This window comes from Stegastes partitus, unplaced genomic scaffold (assembly GCF_000690725.1).
Source record: "Stegastes partitus isolate 25-593 unplaced genomic scaffold, Stegastes_partitus-1.0.2 Scaffold713, whole genome shotgun sequence".
Taxonomy (NCBI): Eukaryota; Metazoa; Chordata; class Actinopteri; family Pomacentridae; genus Stegastes; species Stegastes partitus.
The window spans coordinates 146,879-167,347 of record NW_007578444.1 but is presented as its reverse complement, the minus strand read 5'-3'; the positions used below and the strand labels follow the sequence as shown (position 1 = coordinate 167,347).

The window sequence follows — 20,469 nt, the reverse complement described above, 5'->3', positions numbered from 1 at the left end:
TTTCATGTGGCTTCCTCCTCCCTTCTATTATCTATGTGCTACAGTTTTCAAAATCCTGTTCACTATGGGAAACAACAGCAGCAACCGCCAGGCAGCAACCTACCACACTGAACATTTAAAGACTTGCAGAGAATTTGGATTGTGCCATGAGGCAACCCTGCTAGTTAACAATTAAATCAATCAAATCCAAAAGGAATTTCTATAAAAAAAAAAAAAACAATAATAATAATAAAGAAAAATTAAAAAACACATTATAAACTATGACCTGGACAAGGATGTTTTCTGACTTGACTCCAGTGGAACACCTTTGGCACATTTTAAAGAGAAGCCAGAGCAACATAACCCCAATGGAAAAGAAACCAACTCTTCAGTAATTTGTGCAGCTCTGGCAGCCTCCAGGATTGAGTCTGTCATCAGAAATAAAAGTGGACACACAAAGAATTAAATTCCCATTTTTTCAATTTACAAATTTGTATTTTATTTCTATTTTTACAATCTACTGTATTTATATATCACATTTTACATTGTGAACCCATTCAAAACTATATGCATTTTAAAAATGTGATGTTAAAGATTTCATTAGGTTGTCACTACCCCTTGGCCAGTCTATATTCAATGTGTTTTTGCCATGTAGCTGAAGCACATCATTGTAATCAGTGGTGAAACAGCCAATGTCTCCACTGTGTTATGATGTCTTTTGACATGTACAGATCATTAAGTTATTCCCCATGTTTGTGTTTGACATAAGATATTCTCAATAATTCCCTTCAAATTGAAATTATGTGGTAAATTCTGCCTTTATATTCTGTTTGTTTAAATCAATTTTTTGTTGATATTACATTCACACATTGTTAGAGTTCTGGGCAGCAATTTTAATTCATATATTCATATGTGAGAGTCTGTAGTGGTTTCACATGTTGTTTCATTATTTTTTGTAATAAAATGTACAGAACATGCCAATTATTTTTAAAAAATGTGCAAATGTCATTTATACCGGCTATATTTTTACACATTAGGTTGACAAACCATTAGGTTTTTGACTTCACATAGTCCCAATAGCATCACTTTGTATTCTCACTGGATGATTTTGATGGTGTGACCTGCTTTGTATGTTTAGAAATAGGTACCATTTAGAGAAGATCTCTGCTCTGTGACCCTTGTTTGGTTATCGAGTGCCACCCTCAGGTCAACGTGACTACCAATGTAACCTGTGATAAACGCTCAAAAAGCAGCATCATATTTCCAAACGTTTTGCTGTTGATGTTCATTGTCTCCAGTAGAATCTTGGGTTTCGACTGTAGAGTTTTTACACCTGCTGCTCTCGGGACTAAATCATCAGTCTGGCATTTCACTGAACACACTGACAGCTGATGGCATTGCAGCTTCTGCAATCTTTATTTGATCAAGTTCTTATTTCAGTAATGTTTTTTTCTTGTCCATTTTGTGTCTCTATAATTTAGCAACAACACCTGGCGTTAGTAAGAAAATGTGTGTTCATTCAAAGATAGCTGAATACTTCAAGTGTATGTGAATAAGACATGCTGTTTACTGCTGTTGAACGCTTCTCTTTGAATTTCATGTAATGGGAGTAAATGATGGTTTCAAAGCAAATGCTGCTGCTTTAATTCTTCATTGCTAAAAGCCTCTGATTTGTAAAGGACATGCAAATGGCTGTGCGTGCTGCCGGCCCTCTGTATGGACCATGAAGTGTATAATCTTTTGCATGACAGACAACATGCAAGTAATAAGAGTGTTTCTAATGCTGCCTTTGTTTGCTTGTTTTCTCTTTCTCCTTTGACTCCAGAGGTCAACAACAATATGCCAGGTGAGTTTGAAAAAAAACAAAAACAATGTCAAGTAATAAATATATGACAAAAGTTGCAACTATTTTGTAGAGCGGCAGATATCCAGACGGGTTAGGAGAGTGTGGACACAGTGTGGGCTTTGTGATGGCGGGTTGAGGCTACATCATATAGTTAATTCACTCCAAAGCAGTTCAAATAAACAAGCCTACAAGTTAATCAAAATAATAATCATAAATGTGTAGCATTTTAAAGGCTTGCTTGGCTTCACAGTTATATGGAAACACAACTATTGAGAGTTTGAACCTATTGTTCAGATGTGCAAACGCAGCTTTACTGTTGTGGTTTACTCCCAATTTGTTCCAATTTGCTGTCAGTGACATTTTTAGCTACAGAAGCCCAACAAAACAGCTTTAACCATCCACTGCTTACTGTATGCTACTAGTCCAGCACCAAACAGGTGACTAGTGCCTTTAGTGCAGCTATAGACTAGCTGGTGAACACAGTGCAACACTGAGCTGCAAAAAGCCAAGTATCTCTCTGAGGAGTAGGTGGCGACCAAAAACAGAGCTAAGAGACCATAAATGTTGGACCTACATTCACCATGTCAGAGATAGAAATAGAAATGAATGTCACTCTCCTCAGCACAATGTGTAAATACATGACATGTCAATGTTGTTTTATTTTTGCTGCCTTGAATAGTCAAAGAAAAAGCAACAGTTATCACAGCTATATGTCCATACAGCAGGTCAGTGGGAGCTCATTTACTGAACCTACAGTGGAGATGGGCTTACATGTGTGTTCTTTCTTACAAGGAAGCCTCCTGCTCAAACACAGAAGGCTTTATAAAACATGTGTGTTCTGATGGCATGCTTTTCCTCTTGGGATAAGCATGTATCATCACAATACCAGAGAGTATTGAAACTAAGTGTTACACTTTGCTCAAGTGTTCTCTTTCCCCATTTCCTTTCCCTCTCTTTTCCCTCTCTTTTCCCTCTCTTATCTTCTCAAGGCCTTGCACATATGATGGCAGAACAAGGTATGCCTCTCTTTACCTCATTTCTAACAAGCACTGATTTTGTGTGTGATTCTAATGTGGAGCTGCATGTTTTGGTGTTGCTGTGGACTGTATATGAAGTGCATGGTTCTATATACGTTGTGATAAACAGAGTGATTTTATTCTTCATTTAAAGGCCACAACGAACTAATCACATATTTGTAATGTAAAGACCATTGCTTGAAATATGTTGGACTGTACAAATATGTATTTTTCCTTGAAATATTTCAAGCTTGCAGTAACTACAAAGTGGATTTACTGTTAAGTCAACCTACAGTAAACTGCCTTCTGGCTTAGTCACGAGCCTCCAGCTAAGGAAAGACAGCTATTTTAAGGTTAAGCTTTTTTGTAAAATAACTATGGACGGCCACCGCTGAAGCTTCATTGACTCACTGTTTCCATCAGCAGATGCACAGTAAAATACATATATTGAAATATTGCAAAACACACCAGCCATGTCGCTCAAAAATAACAAAAAAATGAATCTGCATTCTGCTTGGAGGGATTTTTTTTTGTCAGATTATGTTTTTAGTGCTGCATCAATAATTATTTCTGATCAATAATTTGTCATTTATTCTTAGGGGCTTCAGTAAAAAGCAACTTCCCTTAACCTAAAGTCTTAAGATCACAACTGAAGAAGCCTATTGGATAAGAGGTGAAATGTCTTCAAGAGGAGTAAAGGAGAATTCTAGTTGACTTTTACTGAAGCTTTACAATGGTAGTCAAATTTAAATCCATATTGTGCAGTTTTCCTAAACCTATTCCTGCAGTTTTGGTTCCTGAACTAAACCAATCCTCCACTAAATAGTTATTCTTGTGAAAGCTTCAGCCAAAGTGTAAAAAACAGAAAGTAAATAACGAATGAAGGAACTTGTGGCTCCTTCAAATATTAAGTCTACATTTACAGTCTTATCACTTGGGGGAGAAAATGCTTTTGTAATCAAATAAAATTGAGAAAGCGGTTCAGCTGTATAGAAATGTAATTTTTGGGAGACTGTTTTGAATATAAATTCTCCAAAATAAAAGTCATTTTCCTGTATAAAGTACTTAAACGATACAAGAAACCAGATAGACGTTTTTTTCTTCCCCTTTTTTCCCCTTCATGTATTTGACCTCCTGTGATCGCTGAAACCTATTTAAATATACAATGCAGTTTCGGCATTATGTAGATTGTATAAATTTCCACCAAAAAAATCTGCGTCACACAGTTTGACTGGCCTGAAGATGTTCAAACCTGCTGTGCCATCTGTGTAGTTACTGCTAACTGGTCCCTCAGACACCTGATGTGGTTGCATATCTCAAGTGCTTTGAGATGTTCAGTTGCATCAGAGTTGCTACTTCACAGTAATTATTCCTCATGATATGATATGTTCAGTGTCTGCTAGAATGTGAACTTACTTTTCCTCTTCTCCCTCTTCCCCGTCGGGGCTCTCTCGGCCGTGGATTCTCTGCGCTTCTCCGCCTCCCTCTGCTCTTCTAGCTAAAAGCAAAGGTACAGCTTTTTCGCAGTCTTTCTATTTCCGCCTGTATGAAAAGCGACGCTTGCTCTGTGAGTGTTTGAGAGCAGTGCAGTGCAATGTGTTTGATGTTTTAATGTGTTTACTTGTCTGTGTTCAGTTTCTCTTCTGTAATGGTTTCTCACTGAGGGTGCTCGGATTAAGCGAGTAATTAAGCCAACCTTAATTGAAGGAGAAGGAAAAAAGAGAGTGTGTTGCTTTGTGTTTCCTCCCCGTGTATATGTGTTTTGTAATTCGTTCGAAGGCCTGCAGTGTACACTTAAACGTTGTGAGACAGTTGTATGATGCAAAATGAACAACCGTCAGCGTGGATCAGTTTTCAGAAGAAGCCTCTCCACCCTCTTTCTCAGTAAACCAGAGTGTCTACTCATTACTCAGTTCATCAGCTGAGTTCAAATGACAGGATTTATAATTCAGTCTCTTCTGTCTGATGTAAGCAGTGACAGGAAAGGGTTTCCTTAAGCAAGAGAACTGACAGTCAGACGCTATAATCCACTGACTGAAGCAACGCTCACACTCTAACCTGCTTGTTGTGGTGTGATAGAAATGTAGGTGCTTTCAGCTCACCTTAGTTATGTTGGTCAAAGTTTTGCTGTGACACTTTGAGGCATGCGGGGAAGGTTCTCACTGACACTGACCAATGGATTAGTTACCTTTAGTGCAGATAGAGACTGTCATTAGCACAATGACAGTCTCAAAAACACATATTCAGACTTTTGGGGTATAAGGAAGGAAGCTCATTCTTCCTCTGAGTCGGCTTTGATTATTCCAGTATTACAACTTGTCATTGTATAACGTAGAGTAGCTTTACAGTGTCCGAGCATAGCTGAGATGAACTGGTGTGCTCAAGTTGCCATCAGTGGGATGGCGTGAGTGAAAGGAGAGGTATGAGAGGTATGTACGAATTGTAGAGAAAGCAAGCGAGCAAAAGTTACCTCTATTTTAAGGCATGAAGAGATTATTTTCATGGAAATAAAATCTACATTTTTAACTTTGATGCACATTTTCAGTTTTAAATCCATAACCAGAGAGGGATTTTAATGACTTATACATATGGAAAATGTCTGCGCTGTTCCTAGATTGCCTTTTGGAAAGATGCCACACGGCCCTGACTGATTGATAAAAAGGATGCACATGTCAGCATTGCCACGGTTTGGCTGCTAGCATCACAAAAACAAAGAGAAAATTTGGTTCAGAGAAATTGAAAAGAAATTCCAGGTGCAGTGATGTATATACATACATCTTTACTCAATGTCTACACGTGCACAATGCCCAGTGTAACTCTTTAGACTGAAGTATTTGCAAAAAGATGCTCATAGCTTGCACGTAAATATCATGATGTCTACCATCTTGTTTGGTTCTCCCTGACCTGTGCTTGTTGTATATAGGCCTCTGGGTTATTCAGGCCTAAAGGTTCTGCTTTACATAACAGAAATGTCTCTAGAAACAAGTTCTTCGTGGTGAAGCCTTGTAGATGCTTTCAGGTAGGGTACCTGCTTAGATAAACAGTGTAAGTTGGTGATAAAATCATGACAAAAGAGTCAGTTTAAGCAATATTCCACAGATTTTTCAACACTATAATTTCAGACAACTTCCTACAGTGACTACATAACACCTTGAAATATTCTTCCAAGTTGTATTTTAAGACTAACAAATTACACATCCTAAATGTTAATCTTTTGTTTAAGTTGGCACAGATTTAGTTCTGCTGTCACCACAGTGAAGCGTTCAGTTCCCTTCAGTGGTTTGCTTGTCTCCTCACAACAGCAAACTCAGCCTCTGTGCTGCTTGTAAGCTCTGCTCGACAGAAAAGATGACAGCATTTTCTGGTTGTTCAAATGCTTCAGATGCCATTAGTTTATCCTGGCATTCTGGCATTGATATACTTTTTTTGTTAAATTGTGACTTGGATTAAAAAAAAATGTAAATAATGTAATTTTGCCTTCCAGAAAATAAGCAAAAACTTTATTTTTTTTATATAAATTATGTTTTGCTGGATTTCTTTTAGAGGCCTTTATCAGGTGTTTGGTAGACATATTAAGTGTTATTTGATGTTTAATTCAGTTGCACTTAAGTACCAAATAATTCAGTGACTGTAAGAGAAGCTGAGGTGTGAAGGTAGCGACAAGCAGTGAGTGAATGATTCAAAGTGGGTGGAAAGAATCCTGCAAAGATGCACATGAAGACACAGAGGGTCAGAAGAACAGACAGAGTAAGAGATGGTGTGTCACAGGGAGATGTTCTGTTGTTAGCTCTGCCATGTCAGTCGCTCACTGTTTCCATATTTAACACTCTTATACGTTCCAATGTAAAAATGTATGTCCTGTGTTCTTTAATTAATTGGAAGCGAGTTTCTGAACACATAAAATCTGTTCCGGAAATGCTACTATCTAGAAGAAACTGTAGTTTCTCCTCTTTCTCTAGTTGGACCATCCTTCATGCCCCCTTTTTTCAAATGTTACACAGTAAGTTGAATTCAATTCTGCTACATGCTGCACATCCACACTTTATTAACGCATGAAGTATTTTTTCTGACCCCATTGCAAACCTCCATAATTGACAATCAGTCATTCGCTTTTGGCAATAGTTGCAGCACTAGATGCCATAAGAAGTGTTTCACAGTTATGACTGTTTTGAGCGTGTAGGTTCTCTGAAGAATGATTGTCTTTCTCTTTTTGTATTTATCCCTCTCCCTGTGTTGTGCTGAATAAATGTTTCTACTTTAGCATCACATCTACAAATTACTTTAGAAATCTAGATTTGACATAAAAACCTCGTGTCCTGTCAATAAAAAAAGATGCACAGTGTTGGATGAAACGCCAAAATTCTAACTGCTTTTTTTAAAAAAAGAAAAATCACAAAAAAAAGATCTCTTGTACACTCACACTCACAGTCTACCTTAAAAATGCTTGTTTGAGTCATAAAGTGTACATTGAACAGCAGTGCCATACTGTGGCTGAAGAACAGATTTCCCCGTAGCACGTAAATGCAGTTTGAAATGTAAGCTTCAGTACAGAAACGTCTTCGGGTGTTTGTCTTCAGGAGCTGTGATTGGTCGTAACCTGCTGTGTACACCTGTAATGGCTTCCCCCATTCACAGAACAAGCTTGTGTAAGCTCCTGGAGATTCCTCATCCCTCACCACCTGTCTTTTTGCCTTGTTGCTCTGTCTAATCCCTGAGCGAGATGGTAGACATTATTAGGCGCCACGCACTCACCGGCTCCCTGTTGCTCCTGTTAGTCAGACAAGAGGCACCATTCCGGCTCTATTTGCATGGCGTCTCGCTGGTGGCAGAGAAGCAGATAGAGAGTGAAAGGGATAATAAGAAGCTGTGTCTCTGCCATTGGGGAGTCATAATTTACTGTCATGGACTAAAAGCAAATGCTTCTTTCCTCATTTTTTTTTTAGATATCGTTTTCTTAGACTCTCTTTTTTTTCTTTTTAATATTCTCTTGGTCGATCTCTCCCCTCTGCTTCGCTTATCTCTGCCGGTGCTTTCCGTCCTCTGCTATCTCCGTTGTCTTCTTCATTTTCACTCTTCATTCACTCCCTAATTACTCTTTCCCTGTTTTTTTGTCTTTCCTTCACCTCTTGCTCTTCTTTCTGAAATCACTACCAGTTTCCAATCTTGTCAATTTTTATTAGCTTCTTTCTCTCTTCGTGCTCGCTCTCTTAATGTAATTTTGGCCACTTACCACTGGTTTAAATACAGCTATGATTCTTGATGAAGGAGTAGAGCCAACACAAAGGAAACGAGCAAAAAAAAAAAAAAGCACAATATTAATAATTGTATCCCAACTTTTGTTGCACCGTAACGTTATCTGGCAAAACATTTCAGTAGCCAATCACACATCTACAGTCACACATTCATAGGAGAGGACACTGTAACGTGAACAACATGTTTCTCTTGTTTCACTCGTGATTATTAAGACATAAGATAAGATGACTGCTGCTGTGATAACTTTGCAGAGCTTTAAATTCGGTCCAGATAGAAAACACTGTGCAGTCTTTTGGCATCAAATAAACCTTCACACTTCTACACCCTGGATTTAGATTCTATCTTCTAACAAACACCGCTATCAGCCTCAAGGTCATTCTCTGAGTTTTTGTTTGTGTGCCTGTTTTAACACCTTGGTGTTTTTTTGTCTGAATGCTCTGTACCACCACAATGAATGTAATGCTGGATAAGCAACACCGTTAGTTGTGATAACCAGCCTGTTGACTGTTAGTGGATCTGTCACACCGATTCATTTAAACAAACTAACAGACAAATGTACAGCCCTGTTTGCCCAAATGAATTTTGCTCACCTTGTGATTTGTAACAATTTTAGCAATCAGGGAGGTTATTGACTAATTGTTAATCAGTTAATTGAAGATAATAACACAGTTAATTTTTTTTCTAGTTGTCAAGCAATCAAAACCCTAATTGCTAAAGTTTTGAAGCTCAGTGTGTTGGCCCTGTCCATCACTGTTTTGGTCGTGAGAGACTCCTCCTACATGCGGGACAATCCAATAATGGGTCGAGGTGGCACTAAGGCAGGCCATGCAAACATTTCTGGGTCATGGATTTTGACAGTACTCAGCTTTAACTCAAAGTTGCCATAGCATTATGTATGCACAACCTGAATACAGTTTTGTGTGGTATATAAAAATTCATGCTGCTCCATGTGTCAGTAACAGGATAATGTGTTATAGAGACCAAAACCATTTGGTGAACCAGACTGTAAACCTGTTTTTTTCTGTTGTAAAGTTGGGTATTTTAACATTGGGTTCTATAGGGACTGACTCACTTTTGGAGCCCGCCTCAAGTGGACATTTGAGGAACTGCAGGTTTTGGAAATTCTACTTTGGCCTTAGTTTTCAGCCCCAGAGGATGCTGCTTGTTAAATGGTAAAGCGGTTAAATAGTTGATGTGCTGTGTTACCTGGTGGAGCCTCTTACTGTTTAATGAGGTGGAGTTAAAGGCGTGTTTGCAGACCGCCCGTAACAGTGCACAAGTGCACCTCACTACAGTCTAACTGCTAACTGTGGCAGTCCTGTTAGTGAACTATGCAGCACCAAGCTGTAGAAGGGTGTTGGCAGCTGTGCAGTTTGACGAGTTACTTGAGGTTCATGCTGATTGTAAACTAGGATTTTCAAACGGTAGCACAGGCTGGGAGCTGTGTCTGTCAGCAGAAACCAGCTGCAGTTGCTAATGCTGCTGAGGTTCAGGAGCAGCCGGACTCTGATTACATGCTTCAAACAACATTCAAACTAAAATGATGGAGTATATCTGCAATACTCTGAGTCGTGCCAGTAAATGCTGACAGATTTTCTGGACTGACAAAATTGCTGCAACAGTGTTTGTCAGCATCCAGTCCAGATGTGCAGCTGTTTCCAGCAGCTGCATTAACGTTAACTACAACGCACAATTCATTCTGCATGTAGATCAGGTACGAGGATTATTCTGTTATCAAACCTTTGTGAAGAGATCAATAATATAAAAGGTGGAACTGCAGCTCATTTTGTTGTGTTCTACACAATCGCTGAATAACAATTTTAAATAAAGTCATTGTTTATTTTTTTAAATTAATTTTAAAATCATGTAACCTGGTGTTTACTTTATACGCTGTTCAAAGTCAAATTATAACTGATCTGATTATGCAGCGAACAGCAAGCATCATTGGTTAAAATTGGTTTTATCAGGAAATGGACAAAGATCCACTGTATTCAATTATTTTAAATAATTAATCAGTTGTTTATTGTTAACGTGGCCGACTGTCAGGTAAGGACATTGTTTAAAAGTTGGATCCTGAGTAGAGATTGATGATGACAATCACATAATGATGCAACATCAACAAAACAAAGAAACAATAATGTTTCCGCTGCTTAAGAAGCAAAAAAACAACTTTTATTCTCATTCACTCTTTTAAGTGGCAACAGTGGGACAATCCTGCGGAATGTGAATGCTGCAACGCCCCCACTTTCGCTGAAATGCTGCTTTATCCACCCACATGTGCAAAAAAACTACCCTGAGCTTTGTATCTGAAAACAAACACACACTCGCACACAAACACACACGCTTGTTTTTAATGGCAGGAATGTCAGTGTTTCCTCAACCATCAATTAATAACAATATAAAGAAATGCTAGTTAAAAATAGTGGTGGACCACCACAGTATGATTGGATACAGTCCTGTATATTTATGATGTTGCATTATTGTCCTCCACAGAGGGGAAACTTTTTACTTTAAATTATTCACTATTTTACTGCTACTTACTTAAATTCACCATTTTTGAGTAAAAAACTAGCCCCTGTTTCTATTGTCTGGAGTCTGATCTGTGAGGCCTAAGATCCCTGGACGAGGGCTCCTTCCTTCTTACAAATTTTACTTTCATTTTCAGCTTCTCTTTGTGTAATTGTTATATATAAATCAGTTTAGAAACTCGTAAAATAAACATTACTTTATAGTAAGAAATGGTTTTACATCACATCATACATGAAAACCTGATATTAGTTTACTGCTATTGAAGTGAAGGAAAAACAGAAATGCAGGCAGTGAATTGTGATTTAATTGATTAATAAGAGGGGATTACTCACCTCCCTCTTCCACAGCCCCACCCCCTTTTAAAATTGTTGATTCGTTCCTGCTCTTTATCTTAATTTTAAAACTCTAAGTGGGTCCGTGTTTCTGATTAATGCATGTGCTGCTTTTTTCTTGAAAAAGCACTGTCGCAGTGTGCATGACTGAGTGTGGGGACAAAGAACATATGAGCTGGACCCTTACTGAGCTGCCAGCACTGACAGATGCTCAGACATGGCTGTAGAGGGAGAAAGCTCTTATTCAAAATATAGAGTTGCAGTTAGTCAGTATTTAGTATATTTGATCCTTGAAAGAGCTCATTGTTCACCGAAATTCTCTTAATTTCAACAGAAATTTGAATGTTGTTAGCATTGCTTGTTTGGTTTTAGTAAAACTATTAATTAAGTCATTAGCAGCAAAATGGGTGAATTCATTATCATTAAACGTATGAATAAACATCCAGGCTACTGTTATTTATTATTTAAACTCACAATACAACATTCATTGTAGCTCTCCTGTGTCGGCTGATTTATTTCATTGTTATTACACTGTATGTGTGTGACTCATTCAGATACATGAGTTCATCAGATAGTAACTAAAGTGACCCCGTAAAATAAAGCAGACAATCCCAGGAACCTGTTTGTGACTGGATGAAGTCATGAACAAGGTGGGTATGGTGGGGGTGGGGGCGCTTGGACAGTTGGGTTTTCTGCGCTTCACTGAATGCTGGTAAGTGAGCCAGACACTGAGGCTGGGGATAGCCCAGCATCAGCAAGCAGAGGGGGGGAAGGTGGACAGCAGCTTCTAAGGGAAATCAAGGTGAACTCTGGAGAGTTTTAACTGCACTGTTTAGAGCAGGCCCATATAACAAAGTCTGGGTACTTTTTGTGGCTTTATAATGTTTCTGCTTACAGCTGGTTCAAATCATATTCCTTTAACCTCCGTTGCAGTTGTCACAACAAAATGTATAAATGTACAAAATGGAGCTTTGTAATGTATGGTAAATGTAGAAAACTAGGATCCTTTTCTAAACCTAACTAAGAAGTTTTAGATTTAACCAAACACCAGCTGAAAACACAGGTGAACACACATTATTATTATTATTATTATTATTATGGTTCAAGGCGGGACATGAACTGAACTTGTCTCTGTGAAACTCTTTTGGCTTGTGCTCCAGCAGCTGCTCTCAATTGTGGACTTTTTAGTGTAAAATCGTGGCTCCACCGTCATTAAATGACACGACAGTAAGGTTTCATTAAACAGGGGGTCACTCTCATGCTGAACTTGTTAGAAGGTGCAGGAGGTTCCTACTGGCCCACATGAATGGAAGGAATTAGAGATGATAACAGCGATTTCATGGTCTGTAACATCCAATATGCCCTCTTCAGTTACAGCCTGACCTCTGTGTTTAATTGAAATCTTGTTAATATTACACAGCTCATCCTGCAAAACTCATATTTGACATTTTGCTGAAAAAAAGTTCAAAAGGATCTGGTGCCAAAACAAATCTTGCATAACCTAAGAACAAACACTTTATAATCCACCATACACTGGATTCTAGAGACATATGCTGATGTGGTTTTCACTACCCTTAAACCACTAAAGGCTGTGGAGTCCAGTGCCATTTGATTATTTACTGCAGACAACTGTCCACTGTGAGTTATATATACTGTGACTGGCTGGTAATCACTGGCATCTTGAACACATCAGCAAATCTATGTCTTCATTTATAAGACATTGTTCTATAAGCTGTCTAGATATTTAGTTGAATTCAGAGTAAATAACCATCTGTATCTACATATGTGGCAGGAAACTGTTTGGATTCAGATTTGGAATGGGCCTGGTTTAAACTGGGTGGAGTCCTAAATTATTTAGTTGTTTCCTTCCATTTCCACTACTTACACAGACATCGACAAGTTCAATTACAGTATCTTAAGCATGTAGTCATGTGTGAAAATAGAGCATCATGTCAGTAAGTCAGAAACAGTAAGCCAGGACTGCTCTGGGTTGTATTGCATGAAAACTGCAGGTTGTGTATTTATTAGGAGAGCTCAGTAATAATACAAGTAATAGCAGTATTCATCTCTAATGCAGTTAATCTAATGTGCTTCCACACAGACAGATCATCTCTATATTTTGAGTTTTGATTCGTTTCCATGTTACACTGGACGATTGGGATGTTTGAAACAACTGCAGTTGTGAAATCTTCCAGAAAGTCCTTTCCACTGTTTCCCCCTTCAGGCTGACCTTTGATGATGACACATCGTCCTTTTGAGGGTTACATCGACGTATAAACAGAATTTGGCTTCCAAAGAACAGAAAGTCCCTAGATTCCCTAACGCCTAGCTCAACCAGGCCTCCAAAACAAATACAAAATTTATCATCTGTTGCACAATTAAAACAATTAATAATCATAGTTGGTGGATTCCAGTTGGCAGGAAGAGCAAGAGGAGCAGGACACTGGAAACAGGAGTGAGACGCTGCCAATATTAGAAAAACTTGTGGGATGTGTAGAATGGTCTGACTCCATCTGGTCTGGTATAGAGACAAAAAAAAAAAAAAAGATGCTCTATTGTGTTTATATATATTTTTAACAATCAAAGTTGTATTTGATGATCTAAGAACAAGATGCTGCACTGAAAATAGACACCTGGGAATTGTTCTACAACCACAAATCAAACCTTTGGTAAAACTTTTTTCAGTGTACAGGTTGCTGTGCAAAGGTTGTTCTTGTCGTTTTTCATACTGAAGGAGATTTTGAAGATGACAGCACACAGGTAGTGAATGAAATGTACGGCCAATGGCAGGCTTTTACCCACAGCGTACATGTGGTGAGTCACACTTTGCCCATAGAAGAAGACAAAAAAAGAAAAAAAATAGAAAAACAAATAATTTCTTTTGAGACTGTACTGAGTCAACATCCGTGTCTTTAAAAAAATGATGACTCACTGAGGTGTTATTCAGACTTCATGGCCTCATGTCACGTCGAACAATTGCTTTCACAGCTAGCTACATGCTTCCTGCGTCAGGCTCCACAAACAAAATGTCCTCAAATACATAACTGCAGCTGACCAGTGGACACATGGTTCTAAACATTTTAACCACACTGGTCTGTGAGACCACTGACTCAATGATTTATTTTCTCTTCCTCCTTCAACAGCGAAGTGACCTGAATAAACTAAAATCAAGGAGAAGCCAGTAAACATGTTGAATAACGCAGTGACATTTCTGTGTGCCGGCTGTTGACATGTTCACAGAGGCCATTACAGTTTTGGTGAGGAAAGGGCAACGTCATCAGGCGCGAGAGCATGGTTCATGCTAGTGTGTTGATTGTTAAGGACAGTGCACACCTGCAGTGGAAAGAGCAGGTCAAAGCACATAGCATGCTGGAGCCATGGTGAGTAAAATAGTCTGTGTGAGTGACCCTCCATAGTAAATTACGTGTCACCTGCAGCATACACAGAGTCTCCACAATCATGGTCCATGCCATCTGTAGTGCTCCACACTTTAACATCAAGGGTAATAACATGCAGAATGTGTGCTTTAACATAAGATACCATGAGCCCCTCAACCAAGTGTCTGCAATTGACTGTGGTTACCGAAACTAGCTTCATACTCTCCCCATAATATTTATTTTGTATGACTGACTCTTGAGTCCATGTTGAGTACAACGGATGAATACAAAGTCTGTTATGGATGGCTGTAATGTATGCTTTCAGACATCACACTATAGTGCGTACAGTGAGTCACATACAGTAGAAATAGTATCTAAATATAACAAAAGGCATCTAGGACCTACAACACACTAACATCTTGTCATGTGATCTACACTAAAGCCAGTTTTGGCAAGCTGCTCACACCCGAGCTGTTCATGCAGTGCCATACTGTGCTGTGTACCTTGCTGGCAGAAATCATATGCCAGCAAACAGCAGTGGCAACAAAAACAACAGACCCAGACAAAACAGAGTCAGAGCTCGGCTAGAATTCTAAGGTTTAGGGTCTGTGGTACCAGCCAATACAATTATCTGATATTGTTTGCGATGCTCCAAGTTGCCAATGAAAGCTATTTTGAGAGGACTTAGTTGATTTACATTTATTTGATTTAATTGACTGAAAAAACAGACATGGTGATGCCCAAGGATCCATCCATTATCTATACACCGCTTAATCCTCACTGGGGTCGTGGGGGGCCTGGAGCCTATCCCAGCTGACTTAGGGCGAGGCAAGGGACTCCCTGGACAGGTTGCCAGTCTATCACAGGGCCACAATTAGAGACAGACAACCAAGCACACTCACATTCACACCTACGGACAATTTAGAATCACCAATTAACCTCAACATGTTTTGGATTGTGTGGGAGGAAGCCGGAGAACCCGGAGAGAACCCACGCTGCACGGGGAGAACATGCAAACTCCACACAGAAAGATCCCGGTTCCCCCACCGGGACGCGAACCGGCAACCTTCTTGCTGCGAGGCAACAGTGCTAACCAACTGCGCCACCTTGCAGCATGCCCAATTTAACTGACTAAATATGCATGTTCCAAATTTCAGTTTTCAAAAACTGATTCTGGACATCAATCAGTTCTATCAGTATACGCATTGCCCTCTAATTGTCTTAGCTGCTGATTCCTTAAAGATGTTTCACTCCAACGCCCCGAGAAACATGTATGCACTGATCATCCAAACAAGTGGAAACATTTCCAAAAAGTAAAAAGTGAGGCTGTCAGCTGTCTGGACACATACTGAGAGAACTGAGAGTTGCATTTAGGTGTTTTATACACACTCTTTCCTCTAATAGCTATTGTACACTGTTTGCTTTTGGGCTAGCCCAGAAAAAAGTTAACATTTGCAAGAGAAACTTGTTGAAAACTGTCAACTCAAAATGTAGGTTCTAGACCTGTGAGCTCACTAAGGCCTGCAGCTTTGGTGGAAAAAGATAGTCTGTGTCAGAAATTACACAGTTTAGAAATGTAAGCATAAGTTGCCTCTGTGTGACTGCTGCTATGACCCAGTTGTTTAAACCAATCCAGCATGAAGTGAATGGCAGCCTAGAGTACACACAGGCATGTTTCTATGCTGTGTATTGTCAACACAGTTAAAGTAACAGTTTATGGTCCATGCTTGGCTGTTATTTTGCATTTTAAAAACATGAGATGGATGGATGGATGGATGGATGGATGGATGGATGGATGGAGGGAGGGAGGGAGGGAGGGATGGATGGATGGAGTTGATAGCAACAAACAATATGTGTTCTGATAAACACTCAGCCATCACCTGTATCACCCAGGTGCCCTGTACCCAGAGCCAGAAAGGCCACAATGGATTTAAGCCTGAAGTTGTCTTTGCCTCTTTCTAACAATTCTGACCAGCGAGTGAGTAACTATTGTCCAAGTAACAGTCCCGAGCTCTGATTAAACAAATATGGAGGTGAGGGACTGCAATGAGAGCCTGATGGATGGTCTTCACCACCACAGAGCTAAATAGCAGCAACTGTGGTAATATTCACCAAAAGCAACATTTGGAGAGCATGCACTTTAGTTTGTTACCTACTGTATGTACCAATACTCATGATATCTTCCGATATGACTCAGATAGTCTACCAGATTCTCTTCTGTTCTATGGGGGCAGATGTGACTAATGATCAAGCCAAAACATCTTAAAGTCAGTCTAATGTCTGGACCATCTTCGCTTTTATTCATGTCTCAGTTATATGAAATAGTGCTTTTTTTCAGTTTTTGCCAGTATCAATATTTTTTCTCTTTCTTACATCCTTTAATGTACATCAGATATTACCCTATGTTAAAGGTAATCCACTCTAGAGCTTGACCATTTGCACCAGTGTGTGTAGCTGTGTGTGTGTGTGATGTCTCTGCATGTGTGCAGTGTGGGCATGTGCGAGCAAAAGATCAATGTTTCCTGTGGAGCGGCGATGAACTCACTCAATGGGTAATGAATTGTGGCGACATTATGCAAGTAGTATGCTAATCAGCTAATCAGGTTTGATTGCACTATAGAGGTGTGTACTCTTGCTAACCTTGAGGAGACTGGTAATCAGGAGATGATGAGCACTGGGAACTCTCTGCTTGTTACCATGAACAGCTCTCTCTCTCTCTCCCTCTCTCGCTCTCTCTCTCACACACACACACACACACACACACAAACACAATAAAGTCGGCAGGGCGGGACTGACAATGCAGGTGTGTGTGTGTGTAATTTAAAACCCTGGTTCACAGAGACTTCATTTAACACAGATTTTACTCTTGATTGGCTTTGTCACTCATCTAGTTGCCGTACATTGAACATTTGGATGTATGAACTCAGAAGTCAGGTCAAGCTTGCTTACCGGTAGATGCTTTTTCTTTTAAAGACTGGCCGATGCTTGATTTAATCGGCCTGTTCCAATATTGACATTTGAGGGTGAAACAGCATTTGGTCACATTGTGTTGGAACAATTAAAACACACTGCATCTATCCCCCGTACAAGTGTGTGTGTGTGTGTGTAGTACATGCTATTCAGGTCTTTCCAGTGATTTACCTTACTATGCATTTGTAATCCATCTCAGCAAAATCTATGTGCAAGACATGTAAATTCAGATGCAACTGAAATTTCATACCTGACTCCTCACCATACATGAGTTTTGTGTTTGAGACATGAACAAATAAGACAGTTCTTGTTGAGCTAAGTTAATTCTCTCTGTGTCTGCAGCATAGCGGAACGTGTCCACATTCGCAAACACACACATACAGTATGTCGTGAATAATTTGTGCCTGCATCAGGGTTGGTGGTCTAATTTAATCATTCATGCATACAAAGCACTGCTTACAATAACATTTGTATATCTGTGGCCAGTGAACAGTGAGCTCAGCCTGAAGTGTAAGAGCTACGCCATCATGTTGGACCACAACTAATTAGCCTGCAGCCTAAGTTTGCCATTAAGCTAATGTTAATGTCATCCTCAAAGTGCAAGTTACTGCAGCCAGATATCTACAGAAGTTTTCATTTTAGCAAGTGTCCAGGTGGATAACTGAAGCGGGTTATACTGCAGGAGTGGTATTAAATGTTGGGCATTTGTAGGTTATGATATAAATAAATCTATTTCTAAAAGACTTTTTATAGGCTACAGCAGCACGTATAGGTTGGGCTGCAGCACTGCATCAATGTAATTATTTCTGAGGTATGTCCTGCACTGTGGGTGGACAGAGGATTTCTGGAGAATCTAGAACTTCCTGCTTTCGTTGGAAAGCACATATTAGAACACCTCTAAAGTCTGACTGGTCAATTACAATGCTTTAATGATTAATTACAAAGGTGTGGATAATGCGAGTGTCTCCTTAAAACAAGTATTTTGTGTTGTACACCATTTGTTTTTCTGGCACAGTCAGCAGTGTTTACAGTGTAAGTGATCACACATTTTCCACAGAGGTATCCACATGGATCCTTGCGTACTGAGTAGATAGCAAAATGTATGTCACACATAACCTTGCGAACACAAAGACAGGAAAAGGAGGAATTGGACTTAAGTACCAATGACTACCCAAAGCTATAGCTACAACAATAAAGCTAGTGTGGTACTGATAAATGTAGTTGTTAAATTACCTTAAGCATGACATGACAGGTGAGGAAAGAATTGTTCCACCAAGGTCTTACAGAAATGCATCAAGACAGATATACTCTATGTGTTTAGAACTCCACTAAAGGAAGGAACAGCATTCTGATAATCTCTCAGCTGTTGTTTTGAAGATGTTGGTCAAAAGCAGTTGGACTGAGATCAGCAACTATAAGAGCAAAAGTAAGTGATTTACTTCAATGCACTCACTGCAAACCATTCAGTGATCCTTCATGTGCACTATGTATCAGTATTTATTGTTCTGTTTTTTCTTTTGTTTCTTTTTCTTTTTTTTTATCCTTTATTTTAATTATTCAGTCACTAAAACAGTTGATTCCAAAGTGCTGGAGGTAAATTACCTTCTATTTTTGACGTTTAACTGCCAGACAGCCTCAGCGTCCTTCATGCTGACTTTATTTAGATGAAACAGAAAAAAGGAAGGACAGTTGATCTGCAATTTAACAAATGCACAAAATCAAAGTACTGTAAACGTGTGCTGGTACAGGTCCCTGCATCTGTGTGGCAGCAGGCCATGACCACTGCAATGACCTTTCAAAAGGTTAGAGAATTACACCATCCATCAGCTGTAGCACGCATATGTACCCTGTGGGCATACTAATTCTAAAACCCCTTCATGCACACTTTATGAGAGGATGTATTTCTGTTGCTGTATCTACATGTCAGTGTTTGTGTGTGGCTGCACTCTCCATGTGTAATCCTGCGGCCCTGAAGTGCTTCTATAGTAGGTTCCTCTCCACCTCTTTAACAGGATCCCACCAGAAAGAACACGAGCTGCATGACCTGGTGGATTGTGCCTCTCTAAAAGCTAAAATTATGTTTTGTCTTTTTTTTCTTTTTCTTTAAAGAACTTTATTACTACGGGGTGTTTGATGCATGTGTGCTGTTGTACCTGGTGTAAAGACATCTCTAATCCAAATGTAAACCACACAAATCAGCTGACTTACATAAACGCATGTTGTGTGATGCTACTATGCACATTGAAATCAGGTCTTTTTTTAACCTAAAGGTCACCAAAAAGGTTTTTTCCTTTTTAAATTTGTGTGACAAAGAAAGACATTTTAATTAATTTCAAAGAAAGAAAATCTGCATTTTTTTCCTCGAACTGAACAAGAGTTTATTTTTTGTTTGTTTGTTTTTAAATCACAATCAATAGGCAAAGGTGTTCTCTGGAGTCAAAGGGCTGCACTGACTGCAAGCAATGTAGTGACAATAGTCAACTGCAAATAATAGTGTTGTACGATAACCCAGTGGACATAAAAACTTCAAGAAAGTAAATAAATGAAACACATCTTAACTGTCTGTGCTTTTTAAACTATTCATAGTAGAGTTCATAAACTGTGTCGTTTGCTTTTCTGTTTTTTTTTTGTTTTTTTTTTTGGTCTGTGAATTGGCTGAAAAACCCAAAGCAGCTGAGAACAGTTCAGCAGGACACTGCTTTATTGTCGCACAGACCAACACAATGGATTGTAACCCGTTCAGCTGAAGATGTCAACCCCAATAGTCCAATTGCCCTAGAGCAAACACATTTCGGCTGCAGAACACTCCCTAGACGACATTTCAAAGAGAAGGTTGTGGGGGTGGGGGAATGAGAACACGCTTCAGGGGAAGAAAAACATGGCGTCGATCTGGGAAACGATTAAATCCAGATTCCTACCGACAACATTTCTCACCCCCCAGAGGGGATTGACACGGGTAGCGGCACAGGAAGAAAGACGGAGGGAGAGAAAGATGGAGCAGGGAAGAGAGAGATTATGAGCGAAAATGCGCTGGTTATCTTAATTAAATGGAAGTGCATTTTATCCTCCTCCTATTGATTTCTGCCAGGGGCAGTGTGTGTATTTCAAAGGGAAAGTCTACTCTGTAATGTTGGTTTGGAGGCTGTATTTTTTACTCATGGTTGACG

At 39.4% G+C, this 20,469-nt stretch overlaps 1 protein-coding gene across 2 annotated transcripts in view; it reads left to right on the top strand.

Moving 5' to 3' along the window:
* nrxn3a (neurexin 3a) overlaps positions 1-20,469 on the top strand; it is a 177,530-nt gene that overhangs the window by 12,053 nt on the left and 145,008 nt on the right. Inside the window, exons 2-4 of one of the 2 annotated variants that reach the window (XM_008291068.1) lie at positions 1,805-1,825; positions 2,815-2,841; positions 4,340-4,351. In XM_008291068.1, coding sequence (XP_008289290.1) covers positions 1,805-1,825; positions 2,815-2,841; positions 4,340-4,351 — 60 coding nt within the window. Of the gene's footprint in view, positions 1-1,804; positions 1,826-2,814; positions 2,842-4,339; positions 4,352-9,844; positions 9,863-20,469 lie in introns of both variants that reach the window. The other variant, XM_008291066.1, reaches the window with a different exon arrangement.